General features: G+C 37.0%; 1 protein-coding gene across 2 annotated transcripts in view; it reads left to right on the forward strand.

The window, feature by feature from the left end:
- The window catches only part of LOC117306773 (serine/threonine-protein kinase WNK-like), a 71,428-nt gene that overhangs the window by 16,174 nt on the left and 38,189 nt on the right, over nt 1-17,065 (forward strand). For both annotated transcript variants that reach the window (XM_033791273.1, XM_033791274.1), the window contains exons 6-8: nt 10,594-10,804; nt 12,863-12,989; nt 16,600-16,937. In XM_033791273.1, coding sequence (XP_033647164.1) covers nt 10,594-10,804; nt 12,863-12,989; nt 16,600-16,937 — 676 coding nt within the window. The remainder of the gene's footprint in view (nt 1-10,593; nt 10,805-12,862; nt 12,990-16,599; nt 16,938-17,065) is intronic.

Genomic DNA, 17,065 nt, shown 5'->3' on the forward strand with positions numbered 1-17,065 from the left:
AATTTAAATTTTGAAAAAAGTTTTGTTTATCTATTGTTTGTATGGAATCACATTTTTCTTCCCAGAATAGTATGGTATTGTATGAATTTCATTTTGGTTGATTTTTCTTTCTATTACCAAATTTGTCCATTACTTTTTCTACTAATTCATGATTAGCTTTATATTTCTGTCATGATTTTAACACAATTTTTATATAAAAAAAAACCAAGCTTTCACTTATATTTTTTTGTTTTAAAACAAATTTGTATAAGATGGGATTGTCTGAATTTCAGTTTTGGTTTATTTTTCTTCCATGTTAGTTTTTCGGCTTTGTTGAATTTTGTTTTAAAAGGTTTAAGATATTCAATATCTGTTCCTCTTGGTAAGCGGATTGTGTATTGTTATTGTTATAACAACTTAATCAGAATGATAGGCGGATTATTGCTGCTTATATCCCTTAGGACATCAGGCCTTCAAAAGCTGTCTGATTAAACACTGTTGACACATACTCATGACTCATGTACAAGGAATGTGTCAATGGAGTTGTCTTAATGTTCCCAGTAATCAATACAATAAATATCTCTTGATTATCCAGTGTTAAAATACCCTGGTTGAAAAAAAAAAAAAAAAAAAAAAAACCATTCTGTTCAATGCTATTGATTAATGTTACCAGTCTAGTCATTGCACCACTACTTTGCATAAACCATCTGGCTCTCGAGGCGTTATATATTATTTCCAGTAGTTGTATGCAAAAAGTAACTTGAGGTTGCATTAAGATTCAGGGCAACGCATCGACAAGAAACTTAGAGAACGATTCAAGAATGTTTTCTCTGTGTGACGCCATACATAAGAATATCATCAAGTCATTTAATGTAAAGCTTTCTCGCCAGCCCCTCTTGGAAACTCCATCTGACTTATGCACGTGACATCAGCTGTTTCATGTTTCGTTCTCTCGTGATTCAAAGCAAGACGGTCATAACTAGACTATTTTTTATCTGTTTGCTGATCAGTGTATGTAACCCTTTACCACGTCTCAAAGCCTTGCTCTCCCCCAAGTGAACTCTCCATGCCGGAATCCAACCTGCACATGAATGACTAATAATATTCAGTGACATTTTCCCGTTGTCTCATGAGACTCTTCGCATATCTTGAGATGACATGGGGCAGTATGTTCTTCACTTTTTCTCGCCTGCGCATTTGTTAATGAGACACTCACAGGTGATTAGCATGTGATGGGCTACTCAGGTGGTTTTCCCTGACTAGTTAACCGACACTGTTGTGAGATTTCTTAATAAGCATTGATTATGAAGTGTTATTTCTTTGGTGCTTTTTCAATGTATCAACATTAGACCTGATACTCGCGGAGGCAATGAAGGCGATTGCCTCCTTGTCAGTACTGCTCTATGTGGATGGTCATTGCCTTGGTGCCCTTGAAATTCTTCTGTAGAAATTTAAAACTTCCTCATTTAGGGGTACCAAGGAGAAAATGCCTTGGTGCCCTTGCCCTTTCTAAATGAAGCATACAGGCCGGCAGTCCATGTCTGATTCCCGTCTTAGATAACGATGATGACCACTATTCTATAATGGCATCGGACTGCTTTCTCTTCTCACCTATTTGCATAGAAAAAATCTCTTCCTGTCGCAGCTTGGTGACAATTATTTGCCTTGAGGAAGTGCGAGATGTTTTCCCCATGATTTAGAATATCATTTTGTTATTTCTCTATAAAATGTACAGTTATGATTTGTAGAAAGTACATTGAAGTAAGTGTAGTTGTAGTGAGGCAGGCCTCAAAATAACCCACATCAATTGCTGTTGTGCCCTGTGCTTCAGCTGTGGTGCCCCCTGCAAGGTTCCAGTACATATTACATTTTCCCCATAGAACTGCCCCCTACCAGAGGAAAATAGCTGTGCCCCTTCAAGAGAGAACTTCAAGGCCTGGTAATGAGGAACTTTCCCTAAAATGGCTCGTCAACAAAAACTTAAACATCAATCAACCATTGTGTAGCAAAAGAATTAATAAGGGCAGGGAAGGGTTGTGATAAAGAACATACCCAGATTAGATAAACAATTCCTTACTTACCCTTTAAAAATGTGGCGATCGTTATATTTAAAATTATGCAGGGACTTGCAGACGCAGATGTTTGAAGTGCAAGTCAGGCACCGCATTCTGAGCAAGGGTGTTAGTATCACTTAACATGTTTATATTCACAGACAGCGATATCGTGCAGTTAAGTTACTTAACGGTTTTCTAACGAGTATTTGGAGCACACACACATAACGCACACACACCCACAATACGTCATATTATTATCAGACCCGATTTCCTCTCAATAATTTAGTTAGGAATCATATTGCTATTTTTTTAATATATAAATACCCTCCCTGGTTGGAAGTTGCATCAATAATTTATTCCAATCTCACTTTGATGGGGAATTATTACACATTTCATTTTGACCTTTACTGAAAGTACAAGGGCGTGTGTAAAATGCATTAATGCATTGCACAACCACTTCTTAATGCACCAGTAAATTTTACAAGTTTTACTTAATTTTCAACAGTGGAAGATAAAGGTGTAGGATATCACTGGCATTTACAGGATAAAACTTTGGAAAATTGTAAGTTTAATCTATCTGATGACAGATACTGAGCTGTACATAATATCCAATGATTTGATCACTGCCCAGCGAATAAAATCAACATGAAAACAAAATATGAGCCAATTGTGCCCAAATTTTACCCTGTTCTTTGACAATTTTACCAAACGTTTCAGTGCCTTTAAGCTATTCTTTGACATTACACTAAACGTGCATTCACAAACATACCGTACATGTACTCAATATTTATGTACACACACAGTGCATTAAATAAAATTTACCATAAAACCCTAGCTAATTACAAGCAATGCAGTACATTCTTAATATCATAAGAATTAATTGTTTACATACAAAATATAGCTTGATACTTCAGGTACACGACCCTGATCGGAATAACAAAACTTAAAAAAATTTTGGAGAATTTTTTACCATTTTTGTTAATTTTATAAAATTGTTTCGACTCACTGATTCCCTGTGTTACTGAGGAACACAATATTTCCTGTTTTTACTCGACGATAATTAAATCATCCAAAGGGTAGAGACTTGCTCCATTCCTTTCTGAGTGGGGGTGGGGGGGGGCGGTCAAATGTTTACATTTTCAGTTGTTGTGTCTAGACGCTTCGTTTGTATCTTATTGCATTAATCAGAAGTGAAGTTTATTTATTTTCCAGAAGGAAATATTTTTTGTTATTATATTAATACTGATTCAGCAGTTAAAGTGAATGATTTGTTTATTGTGCCAAATTTGTGCATGACCATTTATCCCCAAATGTCACCGTTAGAATGTAAGCTTCATAATGACATTACAGCCATTTTTGTGTGTGTACAATGATTGGATAGATTTAACGGTGGTGGTGTATAGACTCTAATGTAACAGAAACAAGAAAAGTCTCATAGTCGCAGCAAGCCCGGAGGAGGGACTGTTGCATTAAGATGCACGTCTATCCAGGGTCTGTGGGGGTATGCTGCAAATGTCAAGATGACACAGTGGGTACTTGTTGCTCGGGATGAGCAGCTCTGAGACAAACATGGGTAGTTTTTCGTTAAAGGCACTGGACATGTTCAGTAATTGTCAAAGACCAGTTTTCTCACATGGTGTATCCCAACATATGCATTAAATAACAAACCTGTGAAATTTGGACTCAATTGGTCGTCAAAGTTTCAAGAAAATAATGAACAATTAAACACCCTTGTTGCATCAATGTGTGTGCTTTCAGATGCGTAATAAAAGGCTTCAGCTGAAGTGATTTTATTGTTTTAGTGAGAAATCACCCCTTTCTAAAAAAATTATGTTACTTCAGAGTGAGTCGTTTCTCACAATATTTTATACTATCAGTAGCTCTCTATTGTTGTTATCAAGGAAGTTTTTAAGCCAACAATTATTTTGTGAAATTATTTGTACAAATAGTGTCCAGTGCCCTAAACGCTAAAATTGGGTCTAGAATAGACGAGAAAAAAAGAAGGAAAAAAAATTGTGCATACTGAGAAGAAATCAAAAAAAGAAAAACCAGTGTGATGTTAGTTTTGCTTCAAAATTTACTGAAATGTTTCTAAAATCTCAGGATCGGCAACCCTGAGACAAACATGGGTAGTTTTAGTTGAAGCTAAAATTGGATCTAGATAGACGAGAAGAAGTAAAAAAAAAACTCATTAGACAAAATCACATCTAATTTTTTTAAAAATATTTGTGTAACGCAAACCCTTGGAACACAACACTTATGTGAAAAAATAATTTGCATGATTTTGTTACAAATTCTTTAAACAAAGCCTGTCTGGTTGTTGAAAAAAAACCCGGTGATGTTGGTATTACATCAATATTTACTTAGATTATTCTGACCTCTCCTGGGTATAATACATTGAAATGTAAACGTATGTACCAAACCACTTGAAGATTTGTGGAAAGCTCTGCTTAAACTTAGCATAACTGCAGGCATAATTGCTTTTCATTCTTAAATACTCGGCTAATATTCAGAAAATAGTTCCCTTAATATAACCCCATGTATGGGATTTGAGGCATTGCATGGTGAGGTATCAATATATTAGTTTGTGGTTACACCATGTGTGTGTCTAGGTAGATTTTGTTCTTCAGAGCACTGTCTAGCTATTACATTCTACTAGTAATCCAAAAATCTACTCCACGGTAGTAGAATATAATAATAGCAAGACAGTTTTCTTAAGAACAAAAACTACCTGACAAGTAAGTAGAAACACACATGGTGTTATTGCAAACCAAATATATATTCTTATTACTGTTAATTAGAACAGTGGCAAACTTTCTTCACATACGATACGCATGTATGTATAAATTATTCTTATAAAAAGGTTACATTCATGACATAAATCTGTCTGAATTTGTAACTGACGTGGACGTGGGTCCGTTGCCGTTCCGCACACATCAAGTTGTATGGATTGTGGCCCATCGTCCCAAGTATTGACCCACGTCATGAATAGCTTGGCACAGACTGTCTGCAGACCATTCAATTTGGCTCTCACGCCGTGGGCTGGCTAACGATCCACCGACTTAAAAAGATACATATCACATCAGGATCGCTGGGCATCGAGTTAGGTCATCCTGAAGTTGCATTTCTTTATAATAATATTACATGTTTGTTTGGAGCGAACCACGACGACGTTGCACTTGTAAAAATAAGCAGCAAAACATCCAAATGTCATGTTTGAAAAAAAAATTAGCTGTTGTTTTCATGTAACTTGAAGCAGCTACCCACAAGGTGTCAAATTGCTGTCAAATACTGTGGTGGGTGGCTAAGTACATAAAGAAGGTTGATTTAATTTTTTTAATCAGTCAACATGATAGCGAAGAGCATGACCTTTTTAAATAATGCCTTTTATTTTATGTGGACTTGAGTATTCCCTTCCAGGCATGAATGGATTGTTTCAAGTTAAAGGAATGTTACAGAATTGGTTAGAAACAAAAATCGTGCAGATCAGAGATCTACATAAAACTTACATGGTGTAATGATAATGATTTGAAAGCATGATGAGAAATAAATAATCGCGTTTGGAGTTTATCGCTCATTGATTGTTTTATTCATTTTTGTTCTTGCATCGATGTCATGCAAAATGTGTAATCGGTATTTCACTATTTTCTTGTGACTCAGATGGGCGATCGATCTCAAACTTCTACAGATTTGTTAGTTTAGAAAATTAGGTATACATGTATACTGTTTTGTGGATAACATAAAGTGCTTACACTGCCAACAACTGTTTTAATAGCATAAACTAATTCTGTAAATCTGTAGTATGCACAACATGCCAAGCTCAGTAACCGCAATAATACAATGTGGTTCTCACAGAGTCTGTACTGTTTACTCTCACCACCACTGAATGCCACTGCATCCATAGGTATTCTTCTCTTTAACCAGACCCTACACTGGGAGGCTGCTCCTTGATGACGCACGCTTCACATTGTACTCGGACATCGGCTGAAACAAGTTTTGTTTCAACCAACATTCGTGAGAGACTATAGGGGTGAGATTTGGTCGTTGCTACGAGGGTGGTGTTTGGTTAAGACATACATAAAGATGATAAGAAGTTGTTACATGCTCGCTAAGTCCGCTTGTGAGAAAGTGCAGAGTTAGCCTCCTTTATCGTACCAGGGATTAATGTTGCTGACGGTAGTTACATATTTGTCACAGCTTGGGGCTTTTTGGCTCGGCGTTAATGCTCCGCAGATAATGTGATAAATAATCCCAGCGATGATCCCTAAATACCATTACAACACAGGGGGGGGGGAGGGAGGGGGGTGGGGGGGGGGGGCACTGAGATACGTATGTAGCGAAGATGCAGTATGCCATCAAATTAACATATTGATGATCCTATATGCGTGGAGTCGTGGACACACTTTACTTTTACTTTCCCCCGTCATCGTTGATGATATTATTTTTGAGTTGCCAAGGTAATCATTTTCAATTGGCTTGTCTGACTGGCAGTTTAACCTTGACCATGAAATGCAGTATTATCACCTTACCAACTAGAAGTCTTCCACTGCACACAGTGAGTGGCCATTTGAAAAATGTTGTGGCCCAAAATTGAATAATGAATCTGAATGTGTTCGAGTTTTCTGAGAAAAATTGTATTCTGATTAATGATCCCTCTTTGTGCCTGTATTATTTGAAATCATATGCAGTAGGGTCTTGTTTTAAAAAATAAAATAAAAAATCCTTTTACTGTTTGCCATATCTTTTTGCCATATCTTTTTGTTTAAATTGAATAACGATCAGATTGCATTTGAGTTCCGAGTAAAATTGTGTTAAGATTAAATCCCACTTTGTATTGGTGTTATTTGAAATAATATACACATGGGGTTTTGTTTAAAAAATATTTTAAAAACATCCCTAGTAGATTTGTCATACCTTTTTGAGGAAGATGTTTAAATGTTACCCCACATGAAATGTTTCAACTTATTATTCTTTCATCAACAATTTGGGATTCCCAAAAAAGAACCATGTAGTTCCTCTGAGGGTTCCCAAATATTGATCGGGAAGGCAACCGCAGACAAATATTTTTGGTTTCACTCTCTGTTTAAATGCAAAATCAAATTCAAAATTTGAGTGGAAAACTACTTTTTTTTCTTGAAAACTACGTTACTTCAGGGGGAGCCGTTTCTCACAATGTTTTATACTATCAACAGCTCTGCCTCTCCATTGCTTGTTACCAAGTAAGTTTTTCTGCTAACAATTATTTTGAGTAATTACCAATGGTGTTCAGTGCCTTTAAAGGCAGTAGACATGTTTGGTAATTTCAGTACTCTCACTTGGTGTATCCGTACATGTGCATAGAATAACAAACCTGTGAAAATTTTGACTTGATTGTCACTGAAGTTTAAAGAGAATAATGAAGAAAAAAAAACACACACCCTTGTTCCACAACTTTGTGTGCTTTCAGATGCAAGATAAAAGGCTTCAGCTGAAGTCTTTTATTATTTGATTTAGAAATTCCCTCTTTCCTCTCTCTTAGTTAAGAGGGAGCCGTTTCTCACAATGTATTATACTATAAACAGCTCCCCATTGCTCCTTACCAAGTCAGTTTTGAAGCTAACAGTTGTTTTTAATAATAACCAAACCTGTCAAGTGCCTTTAATTTATAAGGGTACAGGTCGTTAAGAAACAGAAGCCTAAAGGTTATCACTAACTATAAGGTGAGGTTATATTTAAAAAAGGGCTGTTCCTATAGACAGTTTCCTATGGTTAATATAACTCCCTATTCTCTCAAAATAGACCTTGTTGTATGGTGTGCCCCATTTTGTTTTTGGTCACATTCAGTCTATTGTAACCAAACCGAGTCTGAAAGGTACTAGTAGTCTGGTACCATAGAAACTAGATCTATCACTGTGTTTAGATAGGGTACGTGACAAACATCCTCACTGTCTGGAGTCCAAGGCTATGGATTTGTTGTATTCACCTGTGAAGTAATTCTGCTCAAGACGTTCAGCCTTGGATCTGTCAAGTTATATTTTCCGTCCAATTCTATTGCTCGTGGTGCTTTTAATACAGACCCTAATGAGTTCAATCTGCTTTATTATGCACGTGAAGCAGGCGTAGATGATGCTTTTGAAATTGAACATTATTTATAAACAGTATTGATGGCCTACGAACAAAACCAATGATTAAACCTCATCACTATGTAATTTCTCAATTTGAAATGACAATGCCGGAGTTGCTATTCATTAAGGACTGTATGCCATGCTTTTAGATTTTCCAAATTCGGGAAAATGTGATAAATGGCACAGTGCACACACAAGAAGCTGTATACATGTACGTAGTAAATCAAAATCCAACACTCGTCATGGGAGGAAATTATAAATAAATAGTAAGCTTTTGGGTACAACCATGTGTATTTCTCTTGTGTGCGAGTGTTGGCTCTGAAGAGAGCTGGTGGTGTTTTGATGTTTCCAACAGTATACATGTTGTACTCTGCTCATCTTCTTTATAGTTAGTTTTTCTCCTAATCGTGAATACTGTACGATCCAAGGATTTGCGATGCTGATTTAATCAAAAACATTGTAAAAAGGGTTAGGCGGAAAGTTGGAATTCAGATGAAATATGATTGTTGGTCATGTTTGAATTAGGTTTAAAATTCAACAATGCCCCTTTAAGCTAAGCTCATAATAAAACTACTCGCTGTAAATATTTATAGACTTCGTTGGGATTACTGTGCTCTTGGAATGTTGAGCTTTATAGTACTCTACTATTTGGTTTTATTTGTGTTAGTCTTAGGAATCTGAATGGATATAAATGTACACCATTGGTGTTGGAAGTCTCTCTTTTTTTCTAATATGGAAAATGTCAATGTCTGTTTTTGAAACAACCCAAACGTGTTCATGCCAAGCATAATTCGCAATATATATTTCATTATATTTTGATCATGTGCGTGTTGGTAAAAAACAATCCGTTTGCTTTTTAAATTCATTTTCCTCAGATTTAAAGCAAAATTACTTCAAGGAAGAGTTTTGTTGCTACGCATCACATTGTAACACTGAAACTTATTGTTTAATAATATTTTCCTTTGACAATCTGAGTAGAGTACTCTGAGAAGTCTTTGGTTTCACAGGTTACCTTCCCCCACCAAAAAACCCAAAACTTAAATGGTGACTAAATGTGCTTAAACATACAATCCTTCTAAACTTCTAGTTTTACTGGACAAGCTTTTACCTTCTAATCTTTTTCACTAACTTTGCCATTCTAAATAAAATATGCAACATAGGTAACAATTCAAATATTGACATTGCAAAATGTGTTCAAATATTTTTTTAAATTCTTTTATAAATCAACTATTAAAGTCTTTCATTGAAGTCATTGAAATGAGATTATTTCACTGAGATACAATATTCATTGTTGAATAAAATATTATAGCGATTAATTATCTGTATACCGTAATTATGTTAATTGACAAAAGTACAGCGTGCCCTTTGTGAATACGAAGTAGTATCCTTGAAAATGAAAATACTGTAAAATGAAATATGGTATTAAGGTATTCAAGGTACATGTACATGTACTATTACCTTCTAGTTGTAGATATCACATTCATTTCAATCCTTCAGTTTTCAATACAAAGCACACAATCCCACCGCCCTGGGGAAATTTCATCAAATCCAGTAATTTGCATACTGATTGCTATAATTATCGAAAATAGTTGTTGTTGTGTCATGGATTTGGTGTGTTTTTATCGACCTTGTTTCAATTTGGGCAATTGAAATAAGAGATGTTGATTTGGGTGTCTTCCAAATACTTGGGCAGTATTTAAGACTGTTTTCTGTAGGATCTGTTATAGAAAAAATTCTTTTAGATTGAAGCAAATGATTGTTCTTCTAGTACGTTGTCTTTAATTTGAGGAAATTATACGGGAACCACACTAGATAGATGCATTTCAGTTTATAGGCAGGTAGAATATTCATTAGGAATGGACACCAATCAACAAAATGTCACGCATTTCATTAAATTATGCATTTTCAGGTAATGGATGTGTTTAGCACGATATTCAGTAAAACTGACCCCTAAGGTTAGGCGATTGTGAGTTATTAGGGACTGAGTTGGGGGGCGGGGGGTCGTGGGGTTTATGGAAAATTGGATTGTTGTTTAAAATCTGTCAGTGTGTCGTCGTCGAGTGGTCAAGCATACTAGCTCAAGTTGTGGTATTTCTGAATCAGCAGGGTGTTGGTGCGAGTCCCAGTCTTGACATTTCTGTCCTTATGCAGGACATATAATTTATACTGATTTGTTCTACACATAAGCCCAGTGCATTGCTGCTAGGGGAATGGGCTTGCCTCCTGTGTTTGTCAGTGTGTTCAGCACCTTGTAAATCCTTCAAAGGTGGTACATACATTGGTTTTATAATTCAAAAACTTCAAATACCTTTCCTGTTTCTCTTCGCTCAAATACCTTGAGTCCGTTATTGGCTGATTCAGTTTTTAACTTTAAAAAATTTCACAATTGCATTTCTAACTTCTTGTTCTTCTTCATATGACTTCCCTAATGTTGTTGTTATTTTTGTTGACAATAGGTACAGCATCCAGAACCTTCTGAAGCACGAGTTCTTTGAGGATACAGGATTCCGAGTGGAGCTGGTAGAGGATACGAACACGGACAACATCCAGCTGCAGCTGAGGGTAGAAGACCCCAAGAAGCGCCGAGACAAGCACAAAGACAACGAGGCACTTCAGTTTGCCTTCTACCTGCAGAAAGATGAACCCGAGAAAGTGGCTGCAGAAATGGTGAGAAAGAAACTGGTTTGAAATAGACCCTTCACACAAAATATGTGAATTGCACGTTGCGTGCGCGCATTTACACTAGGTCTGGAAATACTCTGGAAATACGCTGGAAGGTGCGGAATTTCAAATTATCAACTTCATTTTAAAGTGCAATTATTACTCAATTCTGGGGCCAATTTCGCAAAGAGCGAAGATTGATCTTAACTGCAAATCAATCATAGTTTCTAAAGTAAATTGTGATGTCACAATACAAGTCACTATAAATGCTGACAATTTGCTTTGCGATGAATTGTATTACTTTTTGAAATCAGCCCATGGTTGATATTGTTACATGTATGCAAGTTTACTAAACGCTGGGCTTTGGACTTTTGGCTTGTGTTTTATTTCCTTAACTGCAGCTATCAAAGCCAACTGAGTTATAAAAGAGAAAGAGAAAAGTCAAAGATATGTTGTTGCTTTTTGGAAATTTGCCATTAGGAAAGGATCAATATTTGCAAGAGTTTTATGTTTGAATGGTTTTATAGGGTACTTTTGAACAAAGAGTCTTAAATTTCTAGCGAGTTGTCTTGCCATGTTTTTAACAATCCTATGCCCTCAAGGGACTCCATTCTACCCGCAGAATAATACGAGACATCGTCTATGACAAATATTGGAATAAAAGGTTTGCCACTCATGGTTTCATTCTGTTGCTTTCATTTGCCACATTTCTATGGATGGCAGTGATAGTTCAAGCGAGAAGTTACAACACTTTCCTATTTAGTTAAGACTTATTGATGAAGTAGTACAGTACATATTGGTGATTTGCGTTACAATAGAAAGTTAAGACTCATTACACAGGCCTGTATACTTCGGTTTTGAAAGAGCAAGGGCACCAAGGCATTTTCTCCTAAGTAAAGCCACCCTATGAAGAAATTGGAAATTTCCTCTGAAGCATTCAAGGGCACGAATGCATTGACCAGGGGCCATGGAGGTTCGTTGCCTCGGTGAAGTATCAGGCCTGATGCCATGACTTTAGTTTTTTTGTGAAACTGATAATAACTGTTGAATTAATTTTCCCGAGCATGTGGAACAAAATTTAACAATTGTATTTATACTTCTGTTTGGGTCAGTTTGCACATCATTGGAGAAATTCCATCAATTGTTAACAACAGAAAATTGAATTTCTTGATGAAGTTACTGCCATAGAAATTCAACCATTCAGATATATGGTGACTTGAACAGAGTGGGCTAAAAAAAAAAAATTTTTACCATACCGATTTGGTTCTGGAGTTTCCTTCTGTACATAATCCCAAAAAACTTCAAATTTTTTTGTTTGTACAAGAAAATTGTACTCGGTCAACTCTGAAAAAAAAAAAAGCTATGCTAGTAGGCCATCTGACAAAGGTGTTTGACTAAGGTCAGCATTTTGTAAGCAGTGCAACAATATTAAGAAAATAAACCCACCGGCATGAACGATTTTGTTGTTGTGTGATCAAGTGTGTCTTTGGTTTGGGAGTGACCCAGGTCATGTTTTTATTAGTATGTGATTCTAAGTTGGCCTGCGAACATGTTTTCCCTGTTATTAGCATTGTTGTATAGTGAATGGAATTACCTATATGTAGCACTTTTGTTGTCACATCCAGTGATTTAGTTCTACTGTTAAAAAAAGCTACATTCAACAGGCATGATATTCTTCCTACCAGCTTTACTTAAGTCTGTTTCTAATTGTTTGCACTTCAGAAAAATCTGAATTATTTTTTATTAAGAAGTCTATTACAGCCTAAACCATGTTTATAATCAATATAATTGTCCTACCTTTTCTCCATGGACCATTTTTCATGCCTGATCCAAATAAAAGTATGGTTTACTGTACTTTGTAATTGGATTTGCCCTTAAACATAAGTAACAATGCAGGAATATCTGTCTATTTTACAGTTGGTGAGAAGGGAAATACTGTTGTCATAGGCTTTATGATGGCCATCAAAATGTAAATTACAGTGATCCATCATGAGTGTTTTACCATACCAGTTGCATGTTGACAATAACAGCCCCATCTGCCCTTCCTTTCTTGTTTAAATACAGGTTCGCTCTGGCTTCCTGAATGAAGAGGACCTTAGAGTGGTCACCAAGATCATAAGAGACCGCATTGCCGCCGTGAAGAAGAACAGAGATCGGCGCGAAAAACAGGAGAAAGAGAAAGAGAGTGAAGGTCAGCTTATAATTCATTCCATCCCAATTTAGCCGCCAATTTCTGTTTGGCTTTTTTAATGAGGTCGTTAAAAAATCAGAATCAGTGTGTTGTCTTTTTCATGTTTTCTTCTGTTTTGTTCCTCCAATCTTATGAAATGAAATAGTCAAACAGTTTGTTTGTTTGTTTGTTTGTTTGTTTGTTTGTTTGTTTGTTTGTTTTCCATCATGTGAGGTCATAATTCATTCCATTCGAATTAAGCCGCCGATTTCTGTTTGCTCTTTAAGGAGGTCGTTAAAAAAAAAAACAGAATTAATGTGTTGTCACTTTTGATTTCTCTTCTGTTTTGGTCCTCCATTTATATAAACCCAAAATAATTAAGCAGCGTTTTTTGTTAGTTTGTCTGTTTTCCCCTCATGTGACCTGTTTGTTTGAAATTTGAAGGACCACCGTCTGGTCATATTGCATAAATGTGTGTGTGAACTGGATCTGTAGACAGTATTTCAGGGTTAACACACAGTCAGCACTAAGCCTCTGTGAGCAAAACTAATTAAGCATAATACAGTATCGGTAGACTCTTTTCATGCGTTTGTGTGCGGCTTTGTGCTCACTCCTTGTTTGCGTTTCTCATATTTAGCTACAAAACATTGTAAGCGGAAACACCAATGGTGTTACAATGAAATATTGGTGATGAAATAGGTACACCTCCCCCCCCCCCCCCTTTACATAACAGAGGGACAAGATTCACACTGGGATACACATAGCTCTGTATGGTCATGTCTAAACATTGTGGTTGTGAATGACCTTGTACACATATGCTTAAAATGTGACAAGTCTCTAAACACCCCCTTTGAATGTACTGTTGGTAGGTTTAATGCAGATGTATTATGTTCATGAGGCACTCAAAGGTGTGCACATAGCACCTCGCCATTTCAGAAATGTTTGATTTCGTCTGGCATTCAGTGAGAGTGATGCACGACTTGTGTGGTGCTTGCTTATATTGGCACAAAAATTCCACGCTTATAACCATTGAACTATATAGACTGTAATGTATGGAATTTGGTTTCCATGTAACTTTGTTTTATTGAACCCAGGCGATTTTGTACACAAATAAAAGTTGTGAGGCCCCTGTGACCTTTCAACTTTGGGGTCAAGTTGAAGAATGCATAAGTCCCTGAATACGAAATGAGCACAAGGTTGTGAACAATCCCGTCACAAGGTAACTTTTTTTCTGATGACTTGCGCAGAAACACAGTGTAAATCATATTTTATCTGGCATGGGTGACCCCCAGATCAAATATTGATTTGATAACACTTAGCAGAGTACACAGTTTTTTTAAGTGTATGTTAAAGATCTAGGAATATAACGTGTAAAAGCCCTTAAGAAATCTACTTTGCAGACATATTGAGATGTATCTAGACACAAAGGAGCACATTATAATGAGAAAAGCAGGAGGCAGGGGAATTAAAGATGCATGGGATTCAACCTTACCCTTCCCCCCCCCCCCCCCCCTTCCTCAAAACTTATCAGCGTTCAAACAAATTTCTCTATTGTTACTAAATTATGAGATAAATTATTCTTTTAGTGTTGGAGCAGACAGGGAGTTTCATGTTTGAGCCGGCAAGGCCATTTTCATTTTGAAAATCGTAAAGTCTATCTGAAACATTTGAAAGGGGCACCAAGGCCAAGACCAGGGCAACGGAGGCCGTGGCCTCTGTGAAATTTGAGGCCTGTTGGTACTTGATTGTTTCCTTAAAGAGATATATTTATTTGGTTTCGTTGCTCAGTAGTTTACCAATGGGAGTGCAGTACTGAAAAATCAGTGTTTTACCAGATATCCTTCTTGTTGTCTGTCTCGTTTTCTTGATAAAACAAAACACATTCTTGCAGCTTTATACTAATAGAGATCTGTAATTAAAAAGTCATGTCGTGGAATTCCACAGTTTATGCTTGGGATTGAATGTTTCATCTTGTCTAAATATTTGACAGGTGATGTCTCAAGGTTTGCTTACGACTGTGCTATCTTTCCTATATTATGCGGTAGACTTCAGTGAAAAAAAAGCTGGCCATGGAATCAGTTCAGGCATGATGGTTTACAATCTGTAGGATCCAATAATGATTGCCTGGTTCTTGTACTGCCTTCACGTATGATACATGATGATGTGTATGTTGGTGGGTGAAGCGTAAGAGAGATAAGGGGGGCCAGTCTTGGGGTCAAGGCAGGCCTGATACTTCACACTGAGGAAGCGGAGGCCATTGCGCACATGCTCCCTGGTTATTGCCTTGGTGCCCTTGAAATGCTCCAGTAGAAATTTACAATATCCTCATAGGGTGCCCTTTACCAAGGTGAAAACAAACCTTGGTGCCCTTGCCCTTTCAAAAACAAAGCAAAAACGAGGCATGATAACCATGCCACCAGACAGACTCAATTATAAATCATCAATACCAGCCTACATGTACGAGTGCATTGTCACCGAATATGATCACAAGGTAGAATCTTGACTATTCCATTATACAAGGCAAAGCCATGTGGAATGGAAAATCCAGCAAAATGTGTATTTAAAATAACCCTGAAACCTTTTCTTTTTCATTGTTAATGTTTTCTGTTTTCTGTTAATGTTGCGCATAGAGGCTCCTGCATTATGCGCCATATAAATGTATCGTAATATTATTATAAACAAAGTATCCAAACCCTTTTAAACTCATTATTAATGTTTAAGGCATCATTTAGTGTGTTTATCACATTTTTCATGATGAGCACCCATTGTGTGTGTATTTCATGAGGAGTGTTTTAAAGCATTGACCTTGGTGGAGAGCAGGCTGCAGACAGAGAAAAACATGAGATGACTCTGGAGGCGTCTATTCTCTCTGTATCCATCTACACAATGTACATGCATGTTAATCAACACGGGCATTATTGCCATATTAACCATTAAAAGCATCTTGTAGGGACCAAAGCTGTGTATTAGGTCTGGTAAAGGGGCATTCATTCTGAAATTGTTGTTTCTCCAGCTGGAAGTAGTTGCTGAATAAAAGTTAATGAGTGAAATCTTCATTGATAAAGCAGGCTTTGAATTAACCCACGGTGCCCACAGCAATTGCTGTGGTGCCCTGTGTTTATGCTGTGGTGCTCTTTGCAAATATTCCTCTTGGAAGTGTTCCTTACCAGAAGAAAATTGTTTTTTGAGCGAAGTTCAAGGCCTGGATGAAAGTGTTTAAAAACAACTGATTGCAGTGCTGTTTTAAAAGGAGTTGTTTTTCATTGACATCTGATTGTTTTTCATTGAGATGTCATTGTTTTTCATTGACATGTCATTGTTTTTCATTGAGATGTCATTGTTTTTCATTGAGATGTCATTGTTTTTCATTGAGATGTCATTGTTTTTCATTGAGATGTTTGAATGTTTTTCTTTGTAGCTGAAGGTTCCTCCAACATTACCACACAAGACAGTGGTCTTGATTCCTCGGCACCATCGGATACTCCAAAGTGTTTAAAAACAACTGATTGCAGTGCTGTTTTAAAAGGAGTTGTTTTTCATTGAAATGTCATTGTTTTTCATTGAGATGTCATTGTTTTTCATTGAGATGTCATTGTTTTTCATTGAGATGTTTGAATGTTTTGCTTTGTAGCTGAAGGTTCCTCCAACATTACCACACAAGACAGTGGTCTTGGTTCATCGGCACCATCGGATACTTCAAGCAAGCCACAGAGTGTTCGTTCTATCCCTGTATCATCAAACTCACAGCAGCAACAGCAGCAGCAGTCCACACAGCAGCAGCAGGCTCAGGCACCTCAGCCATCCTCGCAACAGCAGGGAGCATCAGGTGTCGCGTCAACCACTTCTGGGCAGCAGGGTCAATTCCAACAGCAGCCTCCTGCACAACAGCAGCAGCAGCAACAGCAAATAACTCCAAATCAACAGCAACAACTCCTACAGCAACAGGGACAGTATCCCGTTGCACCCCAGGTAAAAAAACAACAACTCTAAATCAATTAATAATAATAACTAGTTCTTATATAGCGCATTCCACAATAACGTCTCAGTGCACTTTACATTAGTACCCTGGTCATGAGGCCTGGTCTGTAGGCCAATAA

This window comes from Asterias rubens, chromosome 2 (assembly GCF_902459465.1).
Source record: "Asterias rubens chromosome 2, eAstRub1.3, whole genome shotgun sequence".
Lineage (NCBI taxonomy): Eukaryota > Metazoa > Echinodermata > Asteroidea > Forcipulatida > Asteriidae > Asterias > Asterias rubens.